The sequence below is a fragment of the Bombina bombina genome, chromosome 1 (assembly GCF_027579735.1).
Source record: "Bombina bombina isolate aBomBom1 chromosome 1, aBomBom1.pri, whole genome shotgun sequence".
Lineage (NCBI taxonomy): Eukaryota > Metazoa > Chordata > Amphibia > Anura > Bombinatoridae > Bombina > Bombina bombina.
This window is the reverse complement of record NC_069499.1, coordinates 188,491,540-188,515,009: the sequence shown is the minus strand read 5'-3', so window position 1 is coordinate 188,515,009 and position 23,470 is coordinate 188,491,540. Positions and strand designations below refer to the sequence as shown.

At 39.9% G+C, this 23,470-nt stretch overlaps 1 protein-coding gene across 1 annotated transcript in view; it reads right to left on the bottom strand.

Moving 5' to 3' along the window:
* PAPLN (papilin, proteoglycan like sulfated glycoprotein) overlaps positions 1 to 23,470 on the bottom strand; it is a 517,238-nt gene that overhangs the window by 397,836 nt on the left and 95,932 nt on the right. Inside the window, 7 exon segments of the mRNA XM_053697785.1 lie at positions 3,120 to 3,327; positions 8,731 to 8,816; positions 10,260 to 10,301; positions 10,303 to 10,332; positions 10,334 to 10,389; positions 10,495 to 10,582; positions 10,585 to 10,620. Coding sequence (XP_053553760.1) covers positions 3,120 to 3,327; positions 8,731 to 8,816; positions 10,260 to 10,301; positions 10,303 to 10,332; positions 10,334 to 10,389; positions 10,495 to 10,582; positions 10,585 to 10,620 — 546 coding nt within the window.

The following is a 23,470-nucleotide window of genomic DNA, read 5'->3' as shown; positions in this document are numbered from 1 at the left end:
TACTGATGGAGAATGAGCGATCTGTGGGGAAAGACAGGCAGACTGAATTTTGGTTCTGCAAATTTCCATGATACATAAGCACATTTGAACCGAATCTATTATCACACAGAGAAAAACCACCCTTGTGGCTGGTGATAGCGAACTTTTGGGGACGTTTATTTTCTATCCATGTTCCTGCAGGAAAGATACCAATTTGGGGTATGAGCAGTAGCCAGAGAAATAGATGGAGCTTGGACCAAGATATCGTCCAAATAAGGAGCAACAGAGATTCTCTAAGCTCTGATCACTGCTAAGAGTGCCCCTTATACCTTACTAAAGACGAGAGGGCCAGTGGCCAGACTGAAACGGAGGGCCAGAAATTGGTAATGCTCGTTGAGAAAGGCAAACCATAGAAACTGGAAATGATCCGTATGAATTAGAAAATGCAGATATGCATCCTTTAAATCTATAGTTGTCATAAATTGACCCTCCTGAATTAGAGTAAAAATGGTATGGATTGTTTCAATTTTGAAAGAGGGTACCCGAAGAAATTTGTTTTTAAGTCCAGGAATGGACGATAAGTGCCTTACTTCTTTGGGATAATGAGGAGGTTAGAGTAGAAACCCAAACCCTGTTGAGAGATTGGAACAGGTTGGATGGCCCCTATATCCTCTAAGTCTTGAACACATTGAACAAACCTTTGGAATGTGAGACAGATGAAACCATTCCCAGGGAGGTCTGGTGTGAAAGCCTATGCAATAACCCTGGGATATGATATTGAAAACCCAGTGATCCTGAACTGAGCGAGACCAGGCTTTCTGAAACTGAATCAATTTGCCCCTACAAGAATAGGACCCTGCGTATTAAAGGTGAGTTAAATCTCATCATTTTCACTTACGCTTACTTGGTTTGGGAAAAGCCGCTAAAATCTCTGTCATAGTCTTTTTAAGACTGGATTTAAAATCTAAAGAAAAGTCAGTGGAATCCCTCTGGGCCACAAAAACAGAGAAGGGCACTAATTATCTGCCAGGTGTCATACTGACAGGATTATGTCTTGCGAATTGTAGATGTGGGACACAATTAGTACATAAATTTTTAATTTGGTCCACTGGAACAGTTTTGCACTGTTTTGAACAGGGATAATGGACTGCAGAAAGTTATTGGGCTACAGTATGTTTCCTAGGGGTCCCTTCTAATGGGTAAGTCAAATCAAGTGGGGGTACAGACATGACTGCAAAATAATAAGCAAAACTGCAGGTAATTGGAAATAAATATATATTCCAAAATATAACAAACAGCCTATAATAAACACCTCAGCACACCAGAAGACAGAGAAAAAAGGAAAAGAATATCCCTAATGTTTTATTACCCACCCTCTCACTCAGCAGCTCCTATGTGATAACTCACTCAACTCCTAGGTATATAAAAGGGTTAAAACTGGACCCAGATAGCTTGTAAGGTCTGGAGAGAAACATTTCAGCCGCTTGGAGATCAGATGAGAGAGAGAGAAAACACTAAAACATACCATAAACATATTTTATTGAATAACTTCCTTCTTTGATCCCCCTTGTGTCCCCAACCCTAACCACATCCATCATGAGCTGAGCCGCTAACTGCATAAGGCAATTAGTGGTTTTCTTAAAGAGACAGTGTTGCTTTTTTGTTCTGTGAGGAAACATACTGAGAGCTGCTAAGGGGTAATAGGGCATTACTAAAAGAGAGATTTTAACTCTGAATTCCATAATTTTTGGTATTAAACACATAGGTAAAGAGCTATGTGTAAAGTCTGAAAACCCACAACTATGAAGTACCTATACAAGGAGAGTACTAGGGATAGTTCCTGGGCTGTGTTAGTGTCTGAGTCACTTCTCTGGACTGCAGCACCCCTCCACTGTATCTTACCAGCTTGCTGGGGCCTTTCTCCTTCATAGAATGCTTATCCAGTAGAGAGCCCATTCAGTGCAAGTATATATACTGTAGAGGATACTGTTGGATATACCAGCAACCCGTCAGGTGGAGGCTGAGAAACGGGTTCCCCGTGACCCCTGAGGGCAGTTATGGTTGAGAGATTTTCCCTTAACGGTACTGACATGCCATAACTGAGGTATTCCTGTATCCTTGTTTCATTCAGAACCTTAGAGAATTATCTTGAAGTCTTCCCTGAATGAAGATGGAAGAGGGGTACATGGTCTCAAGTCAAGTTTGAGCTCCCAATATCTGATTAGAAAGAAAACAAAATCTTGCTTGCAGAGCATGTCACTCAACGTCTTTCTTTAGAGGCCAAGAACTAATTGAGTGGGGAGAGAAGGAGGGAGAGATTAATGCTCTTGTGAGCATTCCTGACCTCCTCCTAGTGGTGGAAAATATATCCCACAGGTTAGACATCTATTGACTCTCCTCATCTTACGAAAGAAATGTCATGTCCCAGAGAAAATAATAATTTCTTAGGAAATGCAAATAAGTGGGTTTGGCTACAAAATTCATCATAAGGATTCTAATTAAAGGGACATTATACACAAGATTTTTCTTTGCATAAATGTTTTGTAGATGATCCATTTATATAGCCTATACAGGTTTTTTTTGGGGGTTTTTTTTTTTGGTTTTTTTAATGATAGTTTTGCTTATTTTTAAATAACATTGCTCTGATTTTCAGACTCCTAACCAAGCCCCAAAGTGTTAGGAGAATACTGACGTATACCTACTCCAGCTTGCTCCTGTTTGTGTAAAGGGTCTTTTCAAATGCAGAGGAAGGGGATGTCTGCCTTTTCCCACTTGCAGGGGGTGTTCCAGTAACCTTTTAAACAGAGCTAAACTGTGAGCTTCTAAGTAAGTTTTTAAACGGTTTTATACTGGATTTTTATATCAGTATCTGTGCATATTATTCTTTATAGTACTGTCTATTACATGCAGTTATATGAGAATTGGTGTATACTGTCCCTTTAATGCTAAAGGTGCAATTATTTACTATCCAAAGCTTCAAAACTACATTGTACTAATATTCTATCAATATGATAGCTACTTAAAAAATTACCACAGCATACAATATTCATAAACTTTACGAATTAAAATGCATCTAAATTGAATAGTGAAAGTGAACATAACTAGCAAAATGTGTCATTGAAACCGGTATTTACACTCACCTCATTCCAAGGACCAGCACTCCATCTTGCACATGCCCGGAGATTGCACACCTGTTGTGTTGCTGGCTTTTCTGTTACAGCAGCACATTCTGAATCTTGTGCCACCTGCTGGGACGCTCTTCCTTCATATGAGACGCAGAAGACAGAGCGAGTTTGCACTCCTCCACCACATGTAGTTGAACATGGTAGCCACTCACTAACTTTCCAGCTGTAATTCACAGTGTTGGTATAGTGCAAATAAAAGCCATATCAAATATGACATCATTAGTAGCAGAATATATTGATGCTAAATAGTAAAATGCATGTCTGTTTTCTCTTTAGCTAGTTTGCCCTCTATTAAATGAGGAACAAAGAAGATATTAATCTATCTTTCTGCAATCATAGAAATAATGATAAAACTATATAAATATAAAGAGAGAATGACATAGAGAGAAAAATGTTTGTCTTTATTATACCCACACTTCATGTATAGTGCTGCAGAATACAATGGGGTTATTACAAATAATTGATCATTTGCTAACGTTATCGGAATAGAGTGGAATTTACGTTGATTTACATTTTTCTACATATAATATGTGAGATGATGATGGTTGTTCTATTGAATCCTCTATGTTCACATACACCAACATAGAAGAAAAAATATAGATTGTTTGCAAATTTAATTTCAAGATTTTGTTTTTTAATCAGGCATAATAAAGCAGGCTAATTAATCACAGCAACTAGTTTCCCCACATTGTTAGCCATATTAATTGGTATTGCCTGAACCAGTCTGTCACTGCAGCAAAGTCTGCATTCAAAAAATAAACTGTATTACCATCATATTATGCAGCACAAATACTTTCCCTTTATTCAGAACATCACTATATATATATATAAGAGCGGTAAGAACATTAGCATTACAAGCACCACTCCCCCAGCACTAAGCAGGAACCACAGCAGCTCTGTATTAAGCTTAAGTAATACCCAGCACATTAAATTACATTGGCTTACACTTTGACATATAGCAATGGCAGATGCACAAAAAAAACATTCAAAAGTGTGATTTAGAAAACCTTCTATAGCTTTTATCTTTTTTAAACATTATTCTCTGCTTTAAAAATTAATTTCTGAAGAACTACTGGCAATATATAATTGTATTCTGTTAATTCAGCTCTTCCTGGATCAATGCAACTTTAGAATGATATCTGATGTAAATTGGTAAAACAGATCTGCACCAAATCAGTAAATCAGTCTATATATTCATTTATGGAAATATAGTATTTTAAAGCTGACTTCACCATTGATAGTAAGATTAATTTTAAGAAAATAAAAAGAAATATAGAGGTCGGAGTTATTACTAAGATAATCAATAGGTGAAATACAGCACTTCTGGGTCCAAAATATGGTACATTCAATTAACTCTTTCATCCATTCTGAGGTTGATAATTTGAGAACTATTATGTTTGATAAGAAAAGTAATTGTTTTTGGCTGCCATTTCCCTTTTCAAATATGTGCCCTGTGCACTTAGCTTTTTGAACCCTCTTGGGGAAAATAGCTACTGTATATAAATGTTATGTTGTAACTTCAAACTGTGCTCCACAGTAGCTCCATTACCATATTATCTTCAGAAACACCTGCATTTTCCATTGTTGCAGTACATTCCCAAATGTTTCCAATGGATCAATTATAGCAGTGTTTCCCAACTCCAGTCTTCTGGACCCTTAACGGACTGCATATTCATTATATCGTAACTAGAGCACAGGTAAAATAATCAGTTCACCCACTAGCTTAATTCACCTGTGCTCTAGTTAAGATATAATAAATATGTGGCCTGTTAAGGACTGGAGTTGGGACACACAGATTTATAGAGACAAGATTGCCTCACTTGTCAAAGAGGTGGCAGACCCAGACATGCAAAAAAAGTTGAGAAGATGAGCCTGAAACACCAGACTAAACTGCAGGCCCCTTTCAATTTTTCCAGGGTGAAATACATATGATTCAATGGAGTAAAATATATGGCATATTTTATTAATCACACTTTATTTGTTTATGTTTTAAAAGAATACGAAACTCAAAATTATTTTTTGTGTGACAGATAGAGTATTAGATTTTAAATAACTTTCTAATTTACTTCTATTATCAATTTTTCTTCGTTATCTTGGTATCTTTAGTTAAAAAGCAGGGATGTAAGATCAGGAGCCTGCCCATGTCAAGAGCACTATATGGCTGCAGTTTTACAAAAATGTTATCAATTTGCAAGAGCACTAGATGGCTGCACTATTTCCTGCCACGTAGTGCTTCAGGCACTTACTTATCTATCTCTTCAACAAGAAAACCATGGGAACGAAGCAAATTTGATAATTAATTAAATTGGAACTTTTTTAAATTGTATGCTCTGTCCTAATCACAAAATGTTTTTTTGGGGGTTTTATATCCCTTTAATTGTCATTTGCCACAGCTGAATTATAAAAAACATTCTGCATTTAATCTATCAAAACAATTATTATGTTCTTGGCATTGTAAATATCTAACATAACACTTAATTTTAAACTTGAAACATGTAAATCTGACATGGTTTACCTTTCAAATGTTCATTTATCTGCATGAAGAATTATATAAAAGTGCATAACATATAGGCTATTAAATTTGCATGGAGCCTTAGAAAGAACAGACAATAATACATACATGCCAATGGAAACTGCGATTTCTGCATAAACAAAAACTGTTTTACAATTTTAGGTTTCACTTGTATAGCTCTGATTATTTTCATGTAAAGGGAAATATTACAAGAAAGCAATATTAGTGCTCTACTGTGTAATACCAGCCCACGCAAATGTGCACTGGTATTACAAGTTAATAGCAATGTGAATGCAAGCTTGAGTTCACATTGCTGGGAAGCATTGCGCTCATGAGTGTGCGCTTCCATAGGCTTCAATGGGAGCCTCATTCTGACATCATCAGAACCTAAGTGCAGCAAAGGGGTTAAGTAGTGTAACGATTGCAGCATTTGTAAATATATATGTATAGTCACATATTTACTGGGAACACACAGTTCCCATAGACCGCAATGTAAAGGCACTTTTCAGTGCCCACTCCCACCAACTTTAGACCCCAAAAAACTGCCTAGTGCAGTTGTTTTTTTTATTTTTTTTTAAAATGCTAAATAAAAAATTAAATAAAAAAAACTATAATGCCCTCTATTTTGAGGGCATTTGGGGCACAATTAGAAAATTAAACCAAAGATTGGATCTCTGGTTCATTTTCTAAGCGCTAAGTGCTACCGCAAACTTGCGGGTAGCAATAACCAGCCACTTGTAATAGCTGGTTAATTATTACGTGCCCTAAAGGGGCAAATTTGCCCGTTTGCGGGCGCATGATAATTTAGCGCTCCACTTTTAATCTAGCCCTAAGTACATTTCATGCACCTCTTTTGGGCCAGGTTACAAGTGGAGCATCATTTAATGCTCCAGCTTTTTGCATGCATCGGGTTGTGCTCATGTTGTTACAAGTTAAAAGTAAACTGTTCTCCCTATCGCTTTAACCCGACACACGCTAAAAGTCAATGGATCAAAAAAAGTGCGGGGGAAAAAACATACTCGCATGCAAATACAGTCACATATTCTCAAGTGCACTAAGCCGACATGAAAATATGAATATTTCCCATTCCAATGTTCTTCACAAAGTAGAATATGTTCTATGTTATATATATATATATACTTAGAATATTCCCAGATGTGCAGAACATTGGAATGTGAAATATATGTATATCTTTAGAGATGTATATGTATGTATCTCAGTGTTAAAGCCCTTTGCCTGCTTTTTTTCCCAAACACAAGAAATCTCATATCTTTGAGCCCTTATAACTTTTTTGTGAAATATTTTTAAAATAATTTTTTAGATGTGTTGCTATGGGCGTAACTGTACTTTGTAATGTTTTTTTTATGTGTTTTGCGAAACAGTTAACCAGTGATCGCGTTTCAACTTGAGATATGAGCAAAAAACCTGACGTTGCTGCCATTTTGGAACCTAGGTTTCACTGCAGATATCTGAAGGTGAGTGTGTGCAAAAACATCCACACTAGAATGCAGTGAAAGTTAGATTTCAACATGGCAGCACCCATGACTTGAAGGGGACAGGGATTAACCTCAATACTATTCTTATAAAATGTATCTAGTGTTTATTGTTCCAACAGAATATCAACTGAGTGAATCTATGCTTAAAGGGAAATTAAATCATAAACATGCTAGGCATAATTATGTATTCAAAGCAAATATAAGCCCGGGATTAATCTACTGTACATCTTTTTTTTAATTATATTAGTTGTAGACATATTTAAGACATATATGTAAAATATATTTGCATTTCAGAAATGAGTGCTGTCATTTTGTAACTAAATTAACCTCGATTTAAAAAAAAAAAAAAAGCCTTTTCTTATATGTTCTACACTGTAAAGATCAATTGAAGGCAGTTATAAAATAAGCAGAGGGTTTAGTGTGCCTTTAAATGAAACAATATTAATATAGCTGAATTGCATAAATACCACATTTTATTTTTAATTTTTTTAAAGAAAGAAACAAAATGTAGGAATTATCTAAAATATTTTGTTTCTATGAAAAAAAGATGTTAACCTGAGACATTGGCATGTATGTTTTTGAAATAATGGAATTGATCACAATCATGTGCTTGTAATTATTTTTTTCCCCCAGTAATCACAATCCTTACATGCTTCTGTAGTTAACCCTCAAGCACAAAATGTTTACCCCTTCCTGGAAAACAACACAAAATTGTTATCTTCCTCATTAATCTCCTAATTTTGCAATCCACAAACCAGATGCACAGGATAAAAGACAAACAAAATGACAATTTTAGGGGTTTAGCAATTACATCACAGATCAAATAGCCTGTATCTTGGCTGATCCCTTTTAATAATGTGTTGTATTGCTAATAGGTGACATGAGTACAATTAACTTGTTGTGCTCTAAAACCATTGAGGTGTGTGTGTGTGTTTTAGTGGGCATGTGCGTTTGTTGGGTTATTGATTTGGCATAATTTTATTACTGTGAAAGTACATTATTTTGAATTTTTAACGTTAATTGAGCAGGCAGCTTTTATATCTGTTTGATGATGTTGCTCCCTATTGTCATCTTATGTTGCCTATGCACAAAACCACTTTTACTTCCTATATCATCCTATGTTGCCTATGCACAAAACCAAGATTTTAAAAAATGTTGTGAGTACTTAGTAATAGAAAAGTTTTGTCTGGATTTTATTAAGTCCTTTTAGTTGTGGAATTAGATAAGTAAAAATGGTCTTGTAAATGTGTTCTAAATTATCAAGAATTTAGATTTTGATCAGCCAAACAGGACTGGCACATGTTAATGACCATGAATATGGCTGATTGTGATCAAATCAACATTGAAAAGGGCTCATCTGCAGCCATTAACATGCTGATAATTAACAAACAATAGATTGTGATCAACTCCCAATGCTTGATTAAAAGAGCACCAATAAAGCATAATTTAAGTTTCCAAACATCACCCACCAAGCACCAAATTGCTTAAATTTCATTTGCAATAGAAAATTCTGTTCTTTTAGCCAATGCACCATTCCTCCAGAAAATGAATTTGTTACCTGATCATTTTTGTGCTCGGTGTTCGAGTCCATAGTGTTGGCTCATATATATAAGAAATCCTTTTGCACAGAACAAAGATGAGTAACTTAGAAAATATACATTCTCTTTCTTTTTAAATATTCACAAATATTTATTCATTCAACACTACATCTAAGTTTGACTTAATCTATAAGGATGGAAAATGTCTTACATTCCTTTCTACGATTTCACCCCTTTTTTACCAGACACTCTGTTTGCACTGTTATGGGTGCAATGTACACTACTTCATGTCATGTTTAACATGACATTTTCCACAATGTCCGACTTCCATACTTAATCCTCACTACTCTCCAGCTTCAAAATTTTATTTTAGCTCATCTAGTTGTGTTCAACTCTCTGGCTTGGGTGCATGGGCCAAGTCCAAGGATTTATCTACAGCACTAGTATAGTGTTCAAACATTTTTACTGATCCTCTGGTCATTTACATGGCCTGATTATTATTTGCCCCACCACTGCAACATTGCTTGAGCTAATTACCTTTTGTGTGGCTCCAGTCAAAGCAGTCGCACACAGAATCTAGTACTTAAAACAAATGTACACCCTTGTCTGGCTGGTTCTTTGTTAGACTAAGCACTAGTGGACAATAATGTATATTAGTTTGTGCATATCCCTTTTTCCAATGACTTATTCTGTTGCATTGTAGGTTGTGGTCATAATTTTTTATTAGTTCTATATCTCTTATCGGCATCTGGTGTAATTAATACTTGGGCATTCAGTCTAAGAAAGTGTTCAGAATTCCATTATGATACAGGAAGAAACACTGCACAATTTTGGGTGTGAGGGGGTCAGATAAAAGTAACAGGGCTAAATTGTGGCTCTTAAGCCTTATCTTTGACAAACCCTAAAATTGCAACTTATAAACCTCAATTACAATGAACAATTAGTAGGGTTGTCCAAAATTAGAAAATCTGTGTCACTGTCCTCTCCTATTATCAACAGGTCTTGTTCAGAAACATGATTATATCAGAAACCCTTCTAAGTAATGGATTATCAAGAGATATCAGAAACGCTTCTAAGTAACACCCTCAACCCCATTAAGAAATGCAATCCAAACTCTACACCAGTCCACTCACACCATGGCCACCAAGATTCTACCTTGAATTCCCTGTATGGTAACATGTAAAATGCACTATATAAAGCACAAAACTGAAATGATATCATAAATCCATAATAAAAGAGCCTAAAAATATTCTCTCACCAGTAGGGGTGTTGTAAAGCAGTTAAAGGATCTCTGTAAAACTCTAAACATAAGATGGTTGTTAAAACTCAAATTTATTATTTTAGGAGGTCAGCTTATTTATAGCTCCCAGCACTGATTGTAAATATGCTTTCTCAATTAAAAAAACGCATACATTAAAGACACTGTGGACAACATCATTGCAAAAATGTTGGGTGTAAATATCTAAAAAAAAAAGAGCTGTAATGCATGTAAATAGACCACTACTCTTTAAGGGAGTTGTATTAACGTGAAGGGAATTTATGCTCCCACCGCTTTGGGTTGTGGACATGGCTGCATGCTGCAGGTCCTGTTGGTTAGGTGGAGCTGGTTTCCCTCTACACATATTGTTCTGGATAGGCCTCATTATCTATTGTGCAGAACACCAAGCGTGACTGGTAGCCTGTAATATTGGAAATTCACAAGAAAATAATGATTTCAGATGTTAGATTAACTTATAAACAGAAATTTAACTTTTAAATAGGCACTTTCTTTTTAAACCTCTTACCTCCTCCACATTGTGCACTGCATTCACTCCAAGATCCATAATTCCACTGATAATCTTCTGCATTTAGTTGATTGTGAAAGATAATATTCCATAATGTATACCTTTGTTGGCCTCTTGTCCTATAAGCTGAATAAAAAAACACTTTAGGAAAAGGGAAAATGAATCCCCATTGTTTTGTGCACGTGTACGCACACTGGACATCCATAGATTAATTTCTTTCTAAAATCATAACATTGTTTGCCACAGGATGAAGCAAGGCAATAGATGCTTGTTTTATAAAAATACTTGCAGTATTTGTGAACGAAATATAATCTTTTGACCAAAAAAATTGCCTTACTCATTTGGAACACCTCTATTTTATACCTTTCTCATAACTTCAAGGATGCCACTAGCAGTGTAAAATATAAACTGAGCTTGAACATTTTCATAACCACAGTGCATCATCAGGATCCCTTCATGCTCCAGAGTTCAATACTGATAATGAGTATGCATAAGAGAGATGCCTGTATTCTATAGGCATACTACACAATGACTGGGCCAGGTAATGCAGAGAATGAATCAATTTAAGGAGTTAAATCATGTCAAAGTAATTAAAAATATTTTATTTATTCAACAGAAAAAAATAACTGAAAGGCAAATATTGCAAGTATTTATTTTTTATTTTCATTGCAAAATCTGTAAATGTTCTTGGCACTGTGCAAAGCCAATAGGGCAAGCAAACAAAATCACTTTCAATGCAGAATCTAAATGGTTATATGCAAAAGTATTTGGAATTTACACATTATGAATCATAGATGACTACCAGAAATGCTTGAGGAGGATAACACTGCTTCATCAGCTTCAGAGAGATTCTATTTTTAAACTTTTTATATTCACTTGCTTAGTCACTGCCCAAACAACTAATATACTACTACTAAGAAAACTACTTTTAAGGGACACAGAACAGAGCAAATATAGGGATCAATTTTCCATTCCTGAAGCAGAACCATATACAGAGCTTGTGATGCAGAGACAAAAACAGAAGTTATGTTTACCTGATAAATTATCTTTCTCCTACGGTGTATCCGGTCCACGGGCTTCATCCTTACTTGTGGGATATTCTCAATCCCTACAGGAAGTAGCAAAGAGAGCACACAGCAAAGCTGTCCATATAGCTCCCCCTCAGGCTCCGCCCCCCCCAGTCATTCGACCGACGGTTAGGGGAAAAAGGAGAACCATAGGGTGCAGTGGTGACTGTAGTTTATAAAATAAATTTAAACCTGACTAAATGCCAGGGTGGGCCGTGGACCGGTTACACCGTAGGAGAAAGAAATTTATCAGGTAAACATAAATTCTGTTTTCTCCTACATTGGTGTATCCGGTCCACGGCTTCATCCCTTACTTGTGGAACCAATACCAAAGCTTTAGGGACACGGATGAAGGGAGGGAACAAGTCAGGTAACCTAAACGGAAGCATCACTGCTTGCAAAACCTTTCCTCCCAAAAATAGCCTTCCGAAGAAGCAAAAGTATCGAATTTGTAAAATTTGGCAAATGTATGCAGTGAAGACCAAGTCGCTGCCTTACAGATCTGTTCAATAGAAGCCTCATTCTTGAAAGCCCAAGTGGAAGCCACAGCTCTAGTAGAGTGAGCTGTAATTCGTTCAGGAGGCTGCCTTCCAGCAGTCTCATAAGCCAACCGATGATGCTTTTCAGCCAGAAAGACAGAGAGGTCGCAGTCCGCCTTTTGACCTCTCCTCTTACCAGAATAGACGACAAACAAGGACGAAGTTTGTCTGAAATCTTTAGTTGCTTTTAGGTAAAACTTCAAAGCACGAAACCACATCGAGATTGTGTAACAGACGGTTCCTTGTTAGAAGCTGGGGATAGGACACAGAGAAGAACAACTATTTCCTGGTTAATATTCTTATTGGAAACCACTTTTGGAAGAAAACCAGGTTTGGTACGTTAAAACGACCTTATCTGTATGAAACAACCAGATAGGGTGAATTACACTGCAAAGCAGACAATTCAGAAACTCTTCTAACGGAAGAGATAGCAACCAAAAACAAAACTTTCCAAGATAGTAAACGTAATATCTATGGAATGTAGAGGTTCAATACGGAACCCCCTGAAGAACTGAAAGAACTAGATTAAGACTCCATGGAGGAGGCCACAGGTCTGTAGACAGGCTTGATTCTGACTAACGCCTGCACAAACTCCTGAACATCTGACATTGCTGCCAGACGTTTGTGTAACAAAACAGACAGAGGTGATATCTGTCCTTTGAAGAACTAGCTGACAAACCTTTCTCCAATCCTTCTTGAGAAAAGCTAAAATCCTTGAGATCCTAATCTTACTCCATGATTAACCCTTGGATTCGCACCAACAAAGATATTTCCGCCATATCTTATGGTAAATTTTCCTAGTGACAGGCTTTCTAGCCTGAATCAGGGTATCTATAACTGAATCCGAAAACCCACGCTTAGCTAGAATCAAGCGTTCAATCTCCAAGCAGTCAGGTTGCAGAGAGACTAGGTTTGGATGTACGAATGGACCTTGAATTAGAAGGTCCTGCCTCAAAGGTAGCTTCCATGGTGGAACTGATGACATATTCACCAGGTTCTGCAATACAGGTACTGCGTGGCCACGCAGGAGCTATCAGAATTACCAAAGCCTTCTCCTGTTAGATCCTGGCTACTAGCCGTGGAGAAGAGAAAACGGTGGGAAAGACATAAGCTAGATTGAACGACCAAGGCGCTGCTAAGGCATCTACCAGTGGTCGCCTTGGGATCCCTGGACCTGGATCCGTAACATTGGAACTTTTGAGTTCTGACGTGACGCCATCAGATCCAGATCCGGAATGCCCCATAGTTGAGTTAACTGGGCAAAAACCTCCGGGTGAAAGTTCCCCACTCCCCCGGATGGAAAGTCTGACGCCTTCCGATAATCCGCTTCCCAGTTGTCCACTCCTGGGATGTGCATTGCTGATAGATGGCAGGAGCGATCCTCTGCCCATTTGATGATCTTGGATACCTCTCTCATCGCCAGGGAACTCTTCGTTCCCCCCTGATGATTGATGTACGCTACAGTCGTCATGTGTCCGACTGAAATCTGATTAATCTGGCCTCCGCTAGTTGAGGCCATGCTGGAGCGAATTGAATATCGCTCTACAATTCCAATATGTTTATCGGGAGAAGAGATTCTTCCCGAGACCATAGACCCTGAGCCTTCAGGGACTCCCCAGACCGCCGCCCAGCCCAAAAAACTCTGGTGTCGGTCGTGACGATTGATCCACTCTGGTCTGCGGAAACTCATTCCCTGAGACAGGTGATCTAGAGACAGCCACCAGAGGAGTGAGTCTCTGGTTTTCTGATCCATTTGAATCTGGGGAGACAAGTCTGCATACTCCCCATTCCACTGTTTTGAGCATGCACAGTTGCAATGGTCTTAAATGAATTCGAGCAAAAGGAACCACGTCCATTGCCGCAACCATTAGTCCTATTACCTCCATGCAGCTGAGCTATGGAAGGGCTGAGGAAAGGATTGAAGAACTCGACAAGCGTTCAGAAGCTTTAACTTCCTGACCTCTATCAGAAAAATCTTCATTTCTACTGAGTCTATTAATTGTTCCCAGAAGGGAACCCTTGTGGACAGAGACAGGGAACTTTTTTCTATGTTCACCTTCCACCCGTGAGATCTGAGAAAGGCTAAAACAATGTCTGTATGAGCCCTTGCTTTGGGAAGGGACGACGCATGTATTAGAATGTCGTCTAGGTAAGGTGCTACTGCAATGCCCTCGGCCCTTAGCACCGCTAGAAGGGACCCTAGCACCTTTGTGAAAATTCTGGGAGCAGTGGCTAAAACCGAACGGAAGAGCCACAAACTGGTAATGTTTGTCCAGAAAGGCGAACCTCAGGAACTGATGGTGATCTTTGTGGATAGGAATATGCAGGTACGCATCCTTTAAGTCCACGGTAGTCATGTATTGACCCTCCTGGATCGTTGGTAAAATTGTCCGAATGGTTTCCATTTTAAATGATGGAACTCTGAGGAATTTGTTTAGAATTTTTAAGTCCAGAATTGGCCTGAAAGTTCCTTCTTTTTTGGGAACTACAAACAGGTTAAAACCCAGTCCTTGTTCCGCTGTTGGAACTGGGTGTTCTACGCAACGTAAGAATGTCTGTCTCTTTATCTGGTCTAAAGATAAGCGAGACATGTGGAACCTTCCCCTTGGAGGAAGGTCCTTGAACTGTAGAAGATACCCCTGAGAAACAATTTCTAGTGCCCAGGGGGTCCGGAACATCTCTTGCCCAAGGCCTTGAGCAAAGAGAGAAGTCTGCCCTACTAGATCCGGTCCCGGATCGGGGGCTAACCCCTTCATGCTGTCTTGGGTAGCAGGCAGCAGGCTCTTGGCCTGTTTGCCCTTGTTCCAGCCTTGCAATGGCTTCCATGCTGGTTTGGGCTGGGATGCGTTACCCTCTTGGCCTAGTGCCTGTAGGAGGTGGAAGTCGGTCCGTTCCTGAAATTGCGAAAGGAACGAAAATTAGACTTATTTTTAGCCTTGAAAGGTCTTCCTGTGGAAGGGCATGGCCCTTTCCCCCAGTGATATCTGAAATAATTTCCTTCAACTCTGCCCAAATAGGGGTCTTACCATGAAAGGAATATTAAGTAATGTGTTTGGACGACACATCCGCCGACCAAGACTTTAACCAAAGCGCTCTGCGTGCCACAATTGCAAAACCAGAATTTTTCGCCGCTAATTTAGCTAACTGTAAAGCGGGCGTCTAGTAATGAAAGAATTAGCCAACTTCAGGGCGTGAATTCCTGTCCATGACTTCATCATAAGAAGTCTCCTTTTGGAGCGAGTTTCCTAGTTCCTCAAACCAAAAAGCCGGCTGCAGTGGTTACAGGAATAATGCAAGAAATTGGTTGAAGAAGAAAACCCTGTTGAACAAGATTTTCTTAAGTAAACCTTCTAATTTTTTTATCCATAGGATCTTTGAAAGAGCAACTGTCTTCTATTGGTATAGTCGTCGGCGCTTAGCTAGCGTTGAAACTGCCCCCTCTACCTAGGGACCGTCTGCCATGCGTCCCCTTCTAGGGTCAACAATTGGGAACATTTCTTAAATATAGGAGGCGACAGAAGGGTACACCTGGCTTCTCCCACTCCGTTAGTCACGATATCCGCCACCCCTCTTAGGTATCGGAAATGCATCAGTGTGTACTGGGGACCTCTAAGAATTTGTCCATTTTACCACAATTTTTCAGGGATCACCAAAGGATCACAATCATCAAGTGTAGCTAGGACCTCCTTAAGTAGGGGCGCTGAGGTGTTCTAGCTTAAATTTAAATGCTATGGGCATCAGGCTCTGCCTGCTGAGAAACTTTCCCTGTGTGTCAGAAATTTCTCCCTCAGACAGGCCCTCCCTCACCGCCAAGTCAGATTGTTGTGGAGGGCACTACAGATAAATTATCCTCTGCGTCAGCTTGCTCATTTTCTGTGTTTTAAAACTGAGCAATCACGGCTTCCTAGGAAAAGCTGGCAGTTTGGATAAAAATGCTGAGAGAGAATTATCCATTACTGCCGCTAACTGTTGCATAGTAATCGCAATTGGTGCGTTAGATGTACTGGGCATCACTTGCGCGGGCATAGGCTGGGTGTTGACCACAGAAGGGGAGGATAGCGAGCTATCTTCACACCCATCAGCTAAAGAATGATCTTGGGCTATATCTTTAAGTGTAATTGTACGGTCCTTAAGCTGTTGTGGACGCTATAAGCACATTTCACACATAAATTTAATGGGGGAACCACCTTGGCCTTTGAACATAGAGAACATAGGCTATCTGAAGGTTCAGACATGTTTAACATACTTAAAAGTAACTTCAATGCAATAAAATTTATTTTTGACAAAAAACGTTACTGTCTCTTTAAATTAATAAAAGTGCACACTTTATTACTGAAACATCAAAAAACCATCAAAAACACATCCGATTTTTATGAAATTTTTCACCACTAGTGTCAATGAATGCTTTGAAAAGGTTGCCACAACAAATTTTCAGACCAATTAACCCCTTAATGCCCAACCGGAGCTAATAACAGCAGTTAACCGGTTACCACACTACAGGTACTCTGCCCTGTGGCTTTTACCTTCCTTAGGGTTTATTTTGGTAAGAATATAAGCCTCCCTGGACCCCTTTCTGATGCCTCCGGACTCCCCACGTGAAGGCTGCATGAACTGGCTAGTCAAAACAAGTGCACAATTGAGGCGCGAAAATGAGGCTTCCTTCCTCTGCATACCAGAGTGGAGGGGCCTTTCTGACTAGATTAGGTGTCCAACTAAGTGCCAGGCGCAAATTAATCCCAAAAAGTGTTTTAAGTTGATAAAAAAACAACCTATTTAAGTTGAAAACTTGCTAAAAAGCAATCGATTAGCCCCACAATAGTGTCAACCAGCATAAGCCCTTAAAATAAGCCGATCCTTTTATTGCTGAATCTAATAACAATGGCTTACCTATCCCAGAGGGAATTTCTGACAGTCTTCTAGCATTACTGGGGTCTTGTTAGAAAAATGACTGATGACTGAAAAATGACTGATCAATACCTGAAGCAGTTAAGCCTGCAAACTGTTCCCCCCCAACTGATGTTATCTGGTTTCAACAGTCCTGCGTGGGAACAGCAATGGATTTTAGTTAAAGGTGCTAAAATCATAGTCCTCTTAGCAGAAATCTTCTTCACTTTCTGCTGCAGAGTAAATAGTACAAGCCGGGGCACTATTTTAAAATAACAAACTCTTGATAGAAGAAATAAAAAACTACAATTAACACCACATACTCTTTACCACCCCCGGGGAGATGCTACTAGTTAGAGCGGCAAAGAGAATGACTGGGGGGGGGGCGGAGCCTGAGGGGAGCTATATGGACAGCTGTGCTGTGTGCTCTCTTTGCCACTTCCTGTAGGAATTGAGAATATCCCACAAGTAAGGATAAGCTGTGGACCGGATACACCAATGTAGGAGAAAATGGAACACATCATTCATTGCACTAGGTATATTGAAAATGGCAATATTAAAAAGTTTTTTTGGCTAACGCATTTTAGACATCTATAAGATCACCTTTTCTTAATATACCCAAGACTAGATCACTGGTTAGGCTTCATCTTGAGTATTGTGTACAGGACGCCATATCTCCAGAAGGACATTAAGAACTGGAAGCTGTTCAAAAAGAGATCTACTAAAATGTAAAGGGTCCAAAAAATAAAGCTTAACAGAAAGCTCAATGACTTAAATATGTATAGCTTAGAGGAGAGAAGGAAAAGAGGTGATATGATAGTAACTTTCAGTTATATTAAGGGGCTTAGTAGTGGAGGCTGTAAGTATCTTTCATAGAGACAACAGTTAGGCCCCTAATGGTTACTTTGGTACAGGGCACAATCTCATTGCTAATTAAGCTTCACTTAGTTTGCATTAGCTGCAGCTAAGAAAGAACAGACAAGTGGAAAATAAGTAGATGCATCCAGCAAGTCCTGTGACTGTATGACTCATGAGAGCTGACTGAAGATTTAAAAATAAAATACAGAACCAGTATGGGTAATTAATATAATTAAATTACGGCTAGATTTAGAGTTTTGCGGCCAAAGGGGTGCGGTTAGCTACGCGTGTTTTTTTCCCCCGCACCTTTTAAATAACACTGGTATTTAGAGTTCTCTGAACCGGCTGCGTTAAGCTCCAAAAAGGGAGAATAGAGCATAATTTACCGCCACTTCAACTCTAAATACCAGCGTTGCTTACAGACGCGGCCAGCTTCAAAAACGTGCTCGTGCACGATTTCCCCATAGGAAACAATGGGGACAGGTTGAGCTGAAAAAAACCTAACACCTGCAAAAAAAGCAGTGTTCAGCTCCTAACGTCAGCCCCATTGTTTCCTATGGGGAAACACTTCCTAAGGTCTGCACCTAACACCCTAACATGTACCCCGAGTCTAGACACCCCTAACCTTACACTTATAACCCCTAATCTGCCGCCCCCACTATCGCTAACCCCCTGCATATTATATTAACCCCTAATCTGCCGCTCCGGACACCGCCAGCATCCTACGTTATCCCTATGAACCCCTAATCTGCTGCCCCAACGTCGCCGACACCTACATTATAATTATTAACCCCTAATCTGCACCCCCCAACTTCGCGCTACCTTACCTACACTTATTAACCCCTAATCTGCCGACCGGACCTCGCCGCCACTATAATAAATGTATTAACCCCTAAACCGCCGCACTCCCGCCTCGCAAAACCCTAGAATAAATGTATTTACCCCTAATCTGCCCCTCCTAACATCTTTGACACCTAACTTCAAGTATTAAAACCCCTAATCTGCCTGAGCCGGAACCTCGCCGCTACTCTAATAAATGTATTAACCCCTAAAGCTAAGTCTAACCCTAACACTAACACCCCCCTAAATTTAAATATAATTTTTATCTACCGAAATAAATGAACTCTTATTAAATAAATTATTCCTATTTAAAGCTAAATACTTAAATGTAAAATAAACCCTAATATAGCTACGAATATAACGAATAATTATATTGTAGCAATTTTAGGATTTATATTTATTTTACAGGCACTTTGTATTTAATTTAACTAGGTACAATAGCTATTAAATAGTTAATAACTATTTTAATAGCTACCTAGTTAAAATAATTACAAAATTACCTGTAAAATAAATCCTAACCTAAGTTACAATTAAACCTATCACTACACTATCAATAAATAAGATTAACTAAAACTACCTACAATTACCTACAATTAAATCAACTAAATTACAAAAAAAACAAACACTCAAATTTCAAAAAAATAAAAAAATATTACAAGAATTTTAAAACTAATGGTACACCTACTCTAAGGCCCCCTAAAAAAAATAAAAAAAAGCCCCCCAAAATAAAAAAAATGCCCTACCCTATTCTAAAAAAAAAACAGAATTTATGCTTACCTGATAAATTACTTTCTCCAACACGGTGTGTCCGGTCCACGGCGGTCATCCATAACTTGTGGGAATATTCTCTTCCCCAACAGGAAATGGCAAAGAGCACAGCAAAAAGCTGTCCATATAGTCCCTCCTAGGCTCCGCCCACCCCAGTCATTCGAACCCGACGGACAGGAGAAAAAACAGGAGAAACCATAGGGTGCCGTGGTGACTGTAGTTAAAGAAAGAAATTTCATCAAACCTGATTAAAAAACCAGGGTGGGGCCGTGGGACCGGACACACCGTTGGAGAAAGTAATTTATCAGGTAAGCATAAATTCTGTTTTCTCCAACATTGGTGTGTCCGGGTCCACGGCGTCATCCATAACTTGTGGGAACCAATACCAAAGCTTTAGACACTGGATGAAGGTGAGGGAGCCAATCAGGTTACCTAAACAGAAGGCACCACGGCTTGCAAAACCTTTCTCTCCAAAAATAGCCTCCGAAGAAGCAAAAGTATCAAATTTGTAGAATTTTGGCAAAAGTGTGCAGGGAAGACCAAGCGCTGCCTTACATATCTGATCAACAGAAGCCTCGTTCTTGAAGGCCCATGTGGAAGCCACAGCCCTAGGTAGAGTGAGCTGTGATGCGTTCAGGGAGGCCTGCCGTCCAGCAGTCTCGTAAGCCCAGTCGGATGATGCTTTTCAGCCAAAAGGAAAGAGAGGGTAGCAGTAGCTTTTTGACCTCTCCTCTTGCAGAATAAACGACAAACAGAGAAGACGTTTGTCTGAAATCCTTTGTTGCTTCTAATAGAACTTTAAAAGCACGAACTACATCTAAATTGTGTAACAAACGTTCCTTCTTTGAAACTGGATTCGGACACAAAGAAGGCACAACTATTTTCCTGGTTAATATTCTTGTTGGAAACAACCTTAGGAAGGAAACCAGGCTTAGTACGCAAAACAACCCTATCTGAATGGAACACCAGATAGGGCGGATTACACTGCAGAGCAGATAACTCAGAAACTCTTCTAGCAGAAGAAATAGCAACCAAAAACAGAACTTTCCAAGATAACATCTTGATATCTATGGAATGTAGAGGTAGAACAGAACCCCTTTGAAGAACTGAAAGAACTAAATTCAGACTCCAGGGAGAGTCAAAGGTCTGTAAACAGGCTTGATCCTGACCAAAGGCCTGAACAAAAGTTTGAACATCTGGCACAGCTGCCAGTCGTTTGTGTAACAAGACAGATAAAGCAGAAATCTGTCCCTTTAGAGAACTCGCTGATTAATCCCTTTATCCAACCTTCTTGGAGAAAGGAAAGATCCTAGAAATATTTGATCCTGACTCAATGAGAATCCCTTGGATTCACACCATCAGATATATCTTTCCATATTTTATGGTAAATTTTTCTAGTTACAGGTTTTCTGGCTTGTACCAGAGTATCTATCACAGAATCCGAAAACCCACGCTTAGATAAAATCAAGCGTTCGATTTCCAAGCCGTCAGCTGGAGAGAAACCTAGATTTGGATGTTCGAATGGACCCTGTACTAGAAGATCCTTCTCAAAGGTAGCTTCCATGGTGGAGCCGATGACATATTCACCAGGTCTGCATACAAGTCCTGCGTGGCCAACGCAGGAGCTATCAAAATCACCGAGGCCCCGCTCCTGTTTGATCCTGGTACCAGCCTGGGGAATGAGAGGAAACGTGGGAAACACATAAGCTAGGTTGAAGGTCCAAGGCGCTACTAATCATCCACTAGAGTCGCCTTGGGATCGCCTGGATCTGGACCCCGTAGTAAGGAACCTTGAAGTTCTGACGAGACGCCATCAGATCATGTCTGGAATGCCCCATAATTGAGTCACTGGGCAAATATCTCCGGGTGGAGTTCCCACTCCCCCGGATGGAATGTCTGACGACTCAGATAATCCGGCTCCCAGTTTTCCACTCCTGGGATGTGGATCGCAGATAGGGGGCAGGAGTGATCCTCCGCCCATTTTATGATTTTGGTCACTTCTCTCATCGCCAGGGAACTCCTTGTTCCCCCCTGATGGTTGATGTAGCAACAGTCGTCATGTTGTCTGATTGGAATCTAATGAATCTGGCCTTTGCAAGTTGAGGCCAAGCCCTGAGAGTATTGAATATCGCTCTCAGTTCCAGAATGTGTATCGGGAGAAGAGACTCTTCCCGAGACCATAGACCCTGAGCTTTCAGGGAGTCCCAGACCGCGCCCCAGCCCACTAGACTGGCGTCGGTCGTGACGATGACCCACTCTGGTCTGCGGAAGCTCATTCCCTGGGACAGGTGATCCTGGGTTAGCCACCAACGGAGTGAGTCTCTTCACATACTCTTCACCATCTCCGTGGAGATGCTGCTTGTTCAGCGGCAAAGAGAATGACTGGGGTGGGCGGAGCCTAGGAGGGACTATATGGACAGCTTTTGCTGTGCTCTTTGCCATTTCCTGTTGGGGAAGAGAATATTCCCACAAGTTATGGATGACGCCGTGGACCGGACACACCAATGTTGGAGAAAATTTAACAGCTCTATTACCTTACCAGCCCTTAAAAGGGCCTTTTGCGGGGCATGCCCCAAAGAAAACAGCTCTTTTGCCTGTAAAAAATACATACAATACCCCCCCAACATTACAACCCACCACCCACATACCCCTAATCTAACCCACCCAAACCCCCCTTAAAAACACTAACACTAAGCCCCTGAAGATCTTCCTACCTTATCTTCACCCAGCCGGGTATCACCGATCCGTCCAGAAGAGGGTCCGAAGTCTTCATCCTATCCGGGCAGAAGAGCTCCTCCAGAGGGTCCGAAGTCTTCATCCTATCAGAGCAGAAGAGGACATCCGGACCGGCAGACATCTTCATCCATGCGGCATCTTCTATCTTCTTCCATCGGGCGCGGAGCGGGACCATCTTGAAGCAGCCGACGCGGAGCCATCCTTCTTCACCGACGGACTAATGAAGGTTTCTTTAAATGACGTCATCTAAGATGGCGTCCCTCGAATTCCCTCGAATTAAGGTAGGAAAAATCTGATTGGCTGATTGAATCAGCCAATCAGATTGAGCTCGCATTCTATTGGCTGCTCCGATCAGCCAATAGAATGCAAGCTCAATCTGATTGGTTGATTGGATCAGCCAATCGGATTGAACTTGAATCTGATTGGCTGATTCAATCAGCCAATCAGATTTTTCCTACCTTAATTCCGATTGGCTGATAGAATCCTATTAGCCAATCGGAATTCGAGGAACGCCATCTTGGATGACATCATTTAAAGGAACCTTCATTCGTCGTTAGTCCGTCGGTGAAGAAGGATGGCTCCGTGTCAGCTGCTTCAAGATGGTCCCACTCCGCGCCGGATGGAAGAAGATAGAAGATACCGCATAGATGAAGATGTCTGCCGGTCCGGATGTCCTCTTCTGCCCGGATAGGATGAAGACTTCGGACCCTCTGGAGGAGCTCTTCTGCCCGGATAGGATGAAGACTTCGGACCCTCTTCTGGACGGATCGGTGATACCCGGCTGGGTGAAGATAAGGTAGGAAGATCTTCAGGGGCTTAGTGTTAGGTTTTTTAAGGGGGGTTTGGGTGGGTTAGATTAGGGGTATCTGGGTGGTGGGTTGTAATGTTGGGGGGTATTGTATGTTTTTTTTACAGGCAAAAGAGCTGTTTTCTTTGGGGCATGCCCCGCAAAAGGCCCTTTTAAGGGCTGGTAAGGTAATAGAGCTGTTAAATTTTTATTTTAGAATAGGGTAGGGCATTTTTTTATTTTGGGGGGCTTTGTTATTTTTTTAGGGGGCTTAGAGTAGGTGTAATTAGTTTAAAATTCTTGTAATATTTTTTTATTTTTTGAAATTTAGTGTTTGTTTTCTTTTGTAATTTAGTTTAGTTGATTTAATTGTAGGTAATTGTAGGTAGTTTAGTTAATTTATTTATTGATAGTGTAGTGTTAGGTTTAATTGTAACTTAGGTTAGGATTTATTTTACAGGTAATTTTGTAATTATTTTAACTAGGTAGCTATTAAA